Here is a 10,886-nt window from a genome sequence, read left to right on the forward strand (position 1 = left end):
ACACCTCATCCTTTTTTCAATTTTTATGGAAATGTACACAGTTTAATCCCTTGAAATCAAGGTGTAGAACAAATAAACAATGGCAAATAAAAAAATAAGTCAAGGAATCATTAAGTTTACAAAATTTTGGTCAAATTTTTGATTCATCAAAGTAGCCACCATTGGCTGATACAACAGCCAACCTGGTAACCCTTTTGATTTAGAATAGTAGTCACGCTATGCAAGTCACCAACCCTGCCTCCAGCAAAAGAACTCAAAATCATCACACTTCCTCCTCTGTGTCTGACAGTTTATTTCACCAACTCAAAACACCTTGCGTGATAAGTCAAAGATTCCAAATTTTGATTCATCATTCGTTGGGCTGAGATGCGCCTACCACGCAAGCTGGGGACCCTCAGAAACTTGCCTTCTGATTGGGTTGCAACTTTGAGTCTGTCTTCCTATCAGAGTTTCTTCCAGTTTCCAATTGCCTTTGGGTTGTGTAGGAAACTACTCACTAACATTTCGATTTATTTATTGCAAATTCTGTAAATGAAAGGCCTACACTTCTAAGGTGTATAGTGCTCGGTTTCATTTGTTAATTGCCATTTTCTTGCCATTATCACTGGAATTTACAACTTTGTAGAGTAAAATATTGTCCAAGTAGTACTTCAGAGGGTGTACAGATACAGTCTGTTCCAACTCTTCTTTAAGAAAAACAATGGGTTTTTTCAAGTAATCAACAGATGTTGGGACATATGTGTCAGTTGTTTGCTTCAACTTGCAAGGCTTAATTTATTTTAATTACTGCAGAACATCTGCAGGTTGTAGCCTATTATTCATTCCCTAAAGAAGGCCTATTTGTAAGATTCTGAAATTTCTTTTTTTTTCAGTTTTTGCTAACCTAAACTTTACATTTAAACCTCTGGCAGTTTTATGCTCACCTTTTCACCATTTTAGCTCATTCATTGAATTGCAAAAAAAGAAAAACTGGAAAAACTAAGACATTGTAAAACATTTGACCACACTGTACGTGTGAAAACATATAAAAAAAATATATATCAAATACATATCTGAATATTTAAAATAAATAATGCAGTTCCAAACATTGTCCTATTAAATGTTAGTTTAGCACACATTTTATATGCATTGATCCAAGTATCTGCTGTGAGGAATATTGGGTTATGTTTCTGTCAAGCATTGTGCTTTGGCCATTTAAATGTATTAATAAGAGTGTAGTTTGCATCCAAAAACAGCACAGTCTTGTCCATTTGTTCATCCCCATGTTTGTTCTACTTTCAGTAGTCCTATAAATATGACTTGATTCTTTCAAGCCCAGAGACGAGAAAAACTTCCTTAGTTCTCCAGCAATTATTTCCCCGGTGTGATCTTCTATGTAGTAAGAATTCTGAAGGCTCCCGTTTCTCAGTTTCAGTTGTGGTCCGCATAATGAATAGTGAGAAATACTGTATGGAAAGTATGACTAAGTGGTCTGGCTTGATAATTAAATTGGTCATTGGAGAAATGAATGCAGGACTACTGATTTTCTCCTTAACCCTGTCACAGCATTGTGTATGGCATTCTGGTGTACATATTTGAATATAATATTTATCTCATATCCTGGATTCAAGGTTTAAAATCAATTTTCTGAATCCTTTATGTATGGTCTAAATAATCAGTTCTGTGCCTTTCACTAGGCAATTTTATTTTATATCCCACTGGTTTTCGTCTTTCTGTCATATGGTTTACCAGATGAAAACTGCTTTAATTGAATAGTGTTCATAATGTGCTTTGTAGCACATTAGCAGTTTTCATGTGTTTTAAAGGTTATTAGTGGTTCCACCTTTAGTCACCACAGCATGATAACATAATTTTTAATTCTTGGATAAATTCAGAAACTCTGAAATCAAGCCAATTCCAAATAACTAAAGACCCTTTTTATGAGGTTTTAACATTCTTCTTTTTAAAAAAATATTTCTGTATCGCTTTCAGACTCAGTTTTGTTTATTTTACACTTAAGCCACGCTTCAAAAAGAGTTGTTTGCTGTGCAGTGCTCAGGCAAGCAAGCACGCAGAATGTAACACCTCTAAAGATATATATATCTCAATATAGGTGTTTTGTGTATGTGTGTGTGTTTTCTCTTTTTTTGTTAAATTTAGGTGATTTTTTTTAGAAGCTGAGAACTTATTTAATGAATTATGGCCAAACAAAATGGAGGAGGGGAGTGTGGTTTAGACCTAGTGGATTCAGTTTATTTAGTAGTTAGTGCAGATGTCCGTCAATGTCCTGAATGTTATAATTAAATGTCTAAGTTAAACAGACTGTAGTGTCTGAGTGATCTAAAAGTCAGTTTGCTCTGGTAGGGTGACTGTCATCATGTGCACCACACTTTCAGAACCACTGTTACTTAGCACATAATCTTTGTATAGTGATGGCTCAGAAATTTTACCCTCATATTTTCATGGAGAGCAGAGAGAAAAATTTCTGACACAGTGGGCTTTATTGGGGCCTGCAGAGACCAACGATGAATAGCAGCAAATAATAAGTCATCCATGAACAAATTTCAAATTACTCTTGTTGCATACCCCAACTATCAGTTGTCAAGTTTACCCATTTATGCATTAGGTTGAATTTTTTGAGTTTGTGCATGAAATTCACATATGTTACGTAGAAAAATATAAGGAACAAGAATTTGAAGAGAAAAAAAATGTACAGTAATCCCTCCTCGATCGCGGGGGTTGCGTTCCAGAACCCCCCGCGATAGACGAAAATCCGCGAAGTAGAAACCATATGTTTGTGTAGTTATTTTTATATATTTTAAGCCCTTATAAACTCTCCCACTCTGTTAACATTATTAGAGCCCTCTAGACATGAAATAACACCCTTTAGTCAAAAGCTTAAACTGTCCTCTATGACAAGACAGAGATGACAGTTTTCTCACAATTAAAAGAATGCAAATAGATCATCTTCTCTTCAGGAGCAGAGAATTTCAGAGGGAGAGAGAGAGAGCGCTCGCAAAGAAAAGCAAACAATCAAAAAATCAATACTTGTACTTGTGCTTTTAAGTTTGCTGCGGCATTTTTAGAGGAGCGTTAGTATCTTCTAAGCAAACATCCTCTGTGCAAACAGCCCCTCTGCTCACATCTCCTCTGTCAGGCGCAGAGAACGTCAGAGAGAGAGAGCGAGATTAAAGCAACAATCAAAAATCAATACGTGTGCTTTTGTGCTTTTAAATATGCCGAGCACCGCAATAAAGCAGCATTTTTTTCGAGGAGCGTCAGTATTTTTTAAGCAAACAGCACCTCTGCTCACACCCCCTCCGTCAGGCGCAGAGAATGTCAGAGAGGGTGAGAGAGAGGCAGAGGCAAGCAAACAATCAAGCTCCGCGCGGGTGCGTATCTTATAGCATTGAGGAGTTTTAGTTAATATGTAATACATGCTCTGATTGGGTAGCTTCTAAGCCATCCGCCAATAGCGTCCCTTGTATGAAATCAACAGGGCAAACAAACTGAGGAAGCGTGTAGCATAAATTAAAAGACCCACTGTCTGCAGAAATCCGCGAACCAGCGAAAAATCTGTGATATATATTTAGATGTGCTTACATTTAAAATCCGCGATAGAGTGAAACAGCGAAAGTCAAAGCGCGATATAGCGAGGGATTACTGTATTACATTCCATTGTTGAGTTATGTGGTGTTCCAAAATTGGAACACTAGGCAAACCCACTTCTAACATTATACATAACGTATACAATTACCTGTCGTTCCAATAATGAAACACAAGGAATTAATGGGTTAATAGCTTATAACATCCAAAATGTATATGTTTTCTGTTAAAATATTGCCAAATTGTTCCAGAAAGTGAGAGTACTTCAAAAATTTGCAAAAATCAAGCCTTTCAATTGAAGGCCTGCTTCTTCCTTTATTCAGTGGTGAAGAGCTCTGTCTTCAATTCACGAGCTTAAGACCACTTGAATGTGCATTAAGGAGAATTTCAGATTGAGTCCATAATAATATATTGAAGGGGGGGTGAATCTTGGGGTTGGGGGTTTGCGTAAGCTTTGCCAAAAGTCATTACAACGTAAAAACTTTAGAAGCCCATTTCTCTGTTTGTAGTGTTATCAACATTGCTAGTACAACAGGAAATCTTGTAACTTCACATTAGTGAACAGTTTTTGCTATTTAGTATATTACATAATTTTTCAATTATTTCTTTATGAATATATATGCAATCTTAAAGCACAGATTGATACTTGATACTTTTGGCTTAAAAAGTAGACTTTATTTGGTAAGTTTTTTTAATGCTTTTTTTCCACATTGGGACCTTGGAAACTTCATTTTAAAAAAAAAAAAAAGAGCAGGGCTAATTATTACTTTTAAATTTAAAGAAAAATTCTTCTCGTTAGAGCACAATTTAATGTTGCAAACTAAAATATGCCATGATTTTGAAGAAGTAACTTGGACTTAAAAAATACTTATCCTTTAACTAGACAATTAAATTTGCAATAATCAAATTTGCTCAAATATATTTTACAAAAATTATGTTTTTGTGTTATTGCAAAATTGCTAGAAACTTTCTACTCGTTGCTAATAGCTTTTCTAGCTATTGTGTTGTGCTTAGTTTAAAAAGTTAATATTCTCTTAGTGTGTTTCAAGTTACATCTTTTACTCCTTCATGGTTTTTAGGTGTCACAGCAGTCTGCAAAATGCATCCCTGCAATGGTGTGTCCTGAGCTGACTGAGCAAATCCGTAGAGAAATAGCAGCATCACTTCATCAACGCAAGGGAGACTTTGCATCTTACTTTCTAACTGACCTTGTAACATTTACATTGCCTGCAGGTATTAAAATGTATTGGTGTTCTTCTAAATGCATCTCAAGGGAAAGTTTTACTAATTTTAAAAGCTTTTATGATATTTTTGGGTTCAAAACTTGAGCCTAGTATGTGATTATTTTACTCAGTTTTTTTTTTTTCCTTCCTTTAGTGAGTGATTATTTAAGCTTGTAGTGCTGTCCACATTTGTCTGTTGTATGTTTTTGTCATTCCAAATTATTTTTAAACACAGTTGCAGCTGATTAACATTATGCTGACTTTGTGTCTTCTAGAATTATTGTAGAAATTTTCAGTTTTAAAGAAACAATTCAAAGCAGTGACTCCTTAAATATTAATATAAGAATATGTATGAGATTTATAATTACTGAATTCAGATTATGGCAGCATACTATATGTTAACTTTGGGGTGATCACTATTAAAAAGCAGACACATTTTACTGAATAACCCTGGAAATTTTGTTCTGTTTGGTATTTTATTCCAAACCACTTAAAACTCAGAATAAATGTTTTTTTTTTTTTGTGGCATTTTTAGAAATCTTAAAAGTCATAAAATAAAATATTCTTTTTTTGCCTTATGTATTTAATTATTGTGTGGAACTGCTCAGTTTATGCAATTCCAAAACAATTGCTTACAGTTAACCCCCACCAGTGAATCATTAAAATAACTTGTTCTGTTTAGCTATAAATGTAGAAGTTATTATTGGTCAGGTTATGAATCTGAAGGACATCTGTGAGAATTAATGCTAAAGAGATTTTAATCGAATTTCTAGGTAAAGCAATATACGTGGTATACATTTGGAAAGCTATACGAAACAAAATTAAAGTGGAAGCTATGTTTAAACTATGCAGACACAGCCTAGAAAAGATTATCCCTTAAACAGATCCCTTAAACAGACACTTTACTGAAGAGAGAAGTCAACAATCACTTTGAATCAGCAACAATAGAGTTCAATATAGGGGATTGGAGTAAGAATAAACCAGTTAGCCATATCAGGAGCTCTGCATAACACATGCCTGCACGGGAGGGTGGACCTCCAAGATTGTTCTTAAACAGTGTGCATACTCATAGATGACATAAAGCTCTTATTCCTGCAAAAGGTTGCTCTACAAACTGTAAATGACATTAAACATCACATAAAGTAGGAGTGTACTGTAATACAATGGCAATACTGCAGATTTGCTTTAAAGTTAAGTCAGACTTCAATGCTAACCTTAACTTAGCCACTCTTATTTATGAAATATTAGAAGATTGAGCAGTATTCACTACCAAAGATTTGGTTAACTTATCTTGAAAAACCAGCTGTCTTTCAGATCACTCAGATCTTTTTGTGCAGTGCTGGAATCAGTGCTAAACTTTTTGACTTTGGTATTGAGGCCAGCTTTCAGCTCTCAGTACCAGTAACAAAATGGTTCTGAATCAAATAGCAGATAACTCCCTCACCCCACTCCTCGCCCTGTTTCCCAGTGCTGGATTTGTCTAGTCTACAAACATATCCTCCTTCCTGCTATGCCAAATTTTGCTGCTTTTTCTCTTGTATTGGGTGCAGGGCTTTATTTCTGTTAGTGCATAATGATTTTCAGTTTTTAGATTTGAGTAAAGAGACAATGAATTAGCCCACATTGTGGTCATCATAAACTTTTTCTAAAACAAATGAGGGTTACTTCTGTTCCATTTTTGGGGTCACACAGGTTCAATATGTTTATGAATTGTGAGGTACAAGAGACAATCAAAACTATAGAAAACACATGGGAACTTCTAATTATCATACTTGCTTACTCTGTTTGGTCTGGTCTTGTGATTAACTGGGAAAAGTGCAAGCTGCTTACAACTGTCAGAAAAGTGCAAACTACTTAACTGTCCTTCTAAATTCTGTTGTTGTAAATTATAGTAATTATTACATATTTGCCATTCACCTTTGAATGAATATATTTTATCAGAAATTATGATTAACCATATATAGTGTAAAGGAAATGAGTGCTGCTTATTGACAAGCATTCTTTACCTTTTTGCTTACAGATATTGAGGATCTTCCTCCATCAGTTCAAGAGAAACTTTATGATGATGTTTTGGACAGAGATGTTCAGAAAGGTAATTTTTTTTTAAGAATCTGCTTCTTTTTATAATGATTATTGTTTTTATTTTGTAGTTTGCAATCACTGTGTATTGCCTGCAGGTATTGTACCACCTAGTTATATTCTTGGTTGTGGTCAGCAATATGAAGGCTGCAGAATAAACATGTTTACAATGCAGTAGAAAGAGCTGTTGTTGCTGCCTACTCATAAGTCCATAGCTTAAATCCTGACCCAGTCACTTTTGATGTAATGTAAGAAGCACCTATTATCATCTGTGTCTGTCAGTTTGTTTGTACACATGAAACATGCAGTGAAATAGATTCTTTTTGACATTTAGTAGACTTACTTTTCAAGGAAAAATCCATTTATATTGAGGTATCTTGAATAGAGTGGTTTGTACATTATTTTTTAAAATCTGATAAATTACCTTTTAAAACCATTGATTGATTATTTAAATCATCCATTTTAAAGTTGATTAATAATCTGCATGATTTTTAATTACTTATTAATCTACTGTTTCAAATTTACCTTAAGAGATGTTATTTCACCTTGTATTTATTTATTTATTACTCAGACCCCCGTGACCCTGTGTTCGGATTCAGCGGGTTGGAAAATGGATGGATGGATTTATTTATTTATTTATTTATTTATTCATTTTCAATGCAGAGGAGTTTCACTGATCAACAAAAACACTATTTTGTGTTTAGGTGAAAAGCAGAAACTTTTGTGTTTTGCTGCTGTTGATATTTGACATTAATACTTCTCTAGCAAGTGGAGCAGTATAATGCACTGCTTCCTCTGTTTCGCCACCACACTTTCAATAATTTCATAAGGAAATGGGGCTAGTCAGCTTATGCAAATGAAGGTCAGCTGTAGAAGCAACGTGAAAGGAGCAAAGTTTGGTGAAGCTCGGAGAAGACATTTAATTTAGCAAGTGCAATTGCATGCAAATGATCCAGCAAGAAATGTGTTTAATATATATTAAACTCCAAACAACCCCTTTCATGTTATTTGTAACCTTGTGCAAATGTCAAAGTGGGGACTAGATCATTTCATCAGCGCTCACAAAGTTTAAATAAGAACAACAATTAACACTAGAATTACCAGAGCCTACGAAAAAATTTGTAGATCCGTCCCACCTTAAATCGCTTCTTAAATCCTTTTCCGCCAGCTTCTTTTGTCTTCTAAATGTTCCGATAAAGACAAGCTGTAAGTAGCTGGTTATTCCATCCCCCCACGTGCACATACTTCTGCCAGCTCATGCGTTGATTGCTTATCAGGGAGTGAAGTGGAGTTTTAGAGTGAAAATAATAGATCATTATTTGTAACACACGCATTTAATGTGTGTTCCGTTTCTGCAGTAATCTGTGTAAACACATTGTTAAAACAGAAACGTTTTTCATATTCTAGTAGTAAATGACAAAATGTAGGCATAAACTATATAATGTGTGAAGCCTGAATTCCAAATATCAAAAACACTTACACATAAGGTACAAATATAAAAGAAGAAATGCACTTTTATTCAAAAATATAACTGCAGAAAAATAACCCGTGTTTACCTGCGACATTGACATGCATTCGTTATCACAACTTTGGAGGTGCAACAGTATCAGCCATTGACTAATAATCGATTCTTCACGGGTTCGATCCCTGGCGAGTCCATTTTGAGAACTGAACTGCTCGTATTCTTACTATTTTAGAATAAAAACTTACTTTTGATTCCAGTCTGTAATAGCCGGTATAATTTATGATGCTTGTAAAGGTTGACTTTTTTTTTTTTTATTCTGTCTTATTTTCTCAGCCGTGTTAATGATCCCAACTCCCCATACAACCCCACATTTGACACTGCTGTTTTTATATGGACGCGTTATAACAGAGGTAAGCTCAAATCATGATGACGATTCTACATCGGATCAAGAATGCACTGTTGCCATCGCTGTACTTTGTATATGTACATGGGAAGCTCTGCACTCGTGAGTTAATGCTGTAGATCTGGCTCTTACATACAAAGAACGGTGCATGTGCCCAAAACATTAACATTTATATGTTACTTACATAAAAGCCAGATCTAATGTTATTTACCTTGAGTTATTTACTTACATGACGAGGGTTCTATATCTGATCAAGAATGTACTTTTGCCATTGCTGTACTTTGTATATGTAAATGGGAAGCCCTGCACTCGTGACTTTACGTGGTAAATAAAATAATGAAAACAGCCGTGTTACTTAGAGTCAGATCAGGAGAGGTGGCGGTGTGGGGATGGGGGTGTTAGAGCGTGATCGTCATTGACAGAATAAAACTGGAGCTTATTCAGTGCAGCCCCCCAGTTTTATTGTTTGATTCACGTTCAAGCTTCCAGACACACTCCCCACCTTCCGATCTGACACCGTTTTCAAATAAAGACGTGCTATAACAGAGGTGAACTCAGATCGGAGAAAACAGAAGCCCTCCCCACAAGAAACGTCCACTCACATATAAGAACAACGCAGCTGCTCCAGGTGTAAAGGTGAAAATCCGGCATCATCCTGCCAATCACCTGCCCTTGAAAGAAACCACACGGCTTACAGAGCTCGCCAATGCTACACCATCCAGATCTAAACACTAGCGTGGCGTATGTGCCCAAAAAAAGACTTAACTGCATTCTCGTACCTTTGCTCGCGTACTGAAGTGTCAGCAGGTATTTTTCGTGGCATTACACGTGTAATTTGTGAGCATGCCCTTGACGATCAAACAGAGGAAGTGTTGCAGTATACTAGTGACTTTATGCTGTAGGAAGATAAATAAATAATAAGTAAATAAAGTTTAACTAGTAAAACTAAAAAAAAAACGCTAACTTTGACAAGTATTATACATTTACAGCGGCTGTTACAGACACAAATCAAATGTATGCTTTTATTGTATAATATTAACAGCTCGCTACTCAAAACGTTTATTTTGGGAGACGTTAAGACTCAAACCCCGAACCTTCTGAATTGGAGTCAGCAGCTCTAACCAGTATACTACCCGAGAAGTCAGAATAACACGCAACACTAACCTGGTTTCTTTTTCTTCGGTTATAGTCCTGGAGGGGCGGGAGGGGGAGCGCATTTGTTCTGTTATACTTGTATCTTTTGTGTAAGTGTTTCTTTGATATTTGGAATTCAGGCTTCACACATTATACACTTCATGTCTACATTTTGTCAATCTATACTAATAAAAGGCAAAGCCCTCACTCACTCACTTATTGACTCACTCACTCACTCACTCACTCATCACTAATTCTCCAACTTCCCGTGTAGGTAGAAGGCCGAAATTTGGCAGGCGTATTCCTTACACCTTACTTACAAAAGTTGGGCAGGTTTCATTTTGAAATTCTACGCATAAGGGTCATAACTGGAAGCTATTTTTCCCCATATAATGTAATGGAGTCTTGAGTTGGAGATGGCGGGGGGAGTTTGTGTGACATCATCACGCCTCCTACGTAAGTACGTAGAGAACAAGGAAGAACTCCAAACAGCGATGAGCACAAAACGCCATTTCACAATTGAGAAGGCAGAAAAACATTATGAAGCAAATGATGCATACAAGCATATTCATAAGTACAGCTACTGCGGAAACAAAGCACGGCGTGAACCGTAAGTTTATATTAAATTAAGTTCATAGACAGGCTGCCACTAGCGTTTGTAATTTAGTGCCTGCCCATATAAGGCCGTCCATCAGCGGCAATCCAATACAAACACTGCCGGTAAATGTTCACGAGTGAAGGACTGTGCTTATGCAGAGGAAGATGAGATGGTCAGGGTGGTGTTTGGCACAAACTCATTGAAACGAGAGAAACTTTTAAGTGCGGGTCTTAGCTGACATTACGAGATGGCACCAGTACAGCTGGGAACCTTCGATGCAAGAACACCAAGCGGCTCACGTGAACTGCGCAATGCGCAGACAAAAAGCAACAGTTCCAAAGAGTGCTGAACAAAAACCGAATTACACAATTGAGAAGGCAGCAAAAAAATATGAAGCGT

The 10,886-nt window shown here is 36.2% G+C and overlaps 1 protein-coding gene across 4 annotated transcripts in view; it reads left to right on the top strand.

Moving 5' to 3' along the window:
• LOC120539568 (ubiquitin thioesterase Zranb1) overlaps positions 1-10,886 on the top strand; it is a 139,383-nt gene that overhangs the window by 92,168 nt on the left and 36,329 nt on the right. For all 4 annotated transcript variants that reach the window (XM_039769777.1, XM_039769796.1, XM_039769786.1 and 1 more), the window contains 2 exons: positions 4,665-4,818; positions 6,829-6,900. In XM_039769777.1, coding sequence (XP_039625711.1) covers positions 4,665-4,818; positions 6,829-6,900 — 226 coding nt within the window. The remainder of the gene's footprint in view (positions 1-4,664; positions 4,819-6,828; positions 6,901-10,886) is intronic.

The sequence above is a fragment of the Polypterus senegalus genome, chromosome 1 (genome assembly GCF_016835505.1).
Source record: "Polypterus senegalus isolate Bchr_013 chromosome 1, ASM1683550v1, whole genome shotgun sequence".
In the NCBI taxonomy this organism is placed as follows: Eukaryota; Metazoa; Chordata; class Cladistia; order Polypteriformes; family Polypteridae; genus Polypterus; species Polypterus senegalus.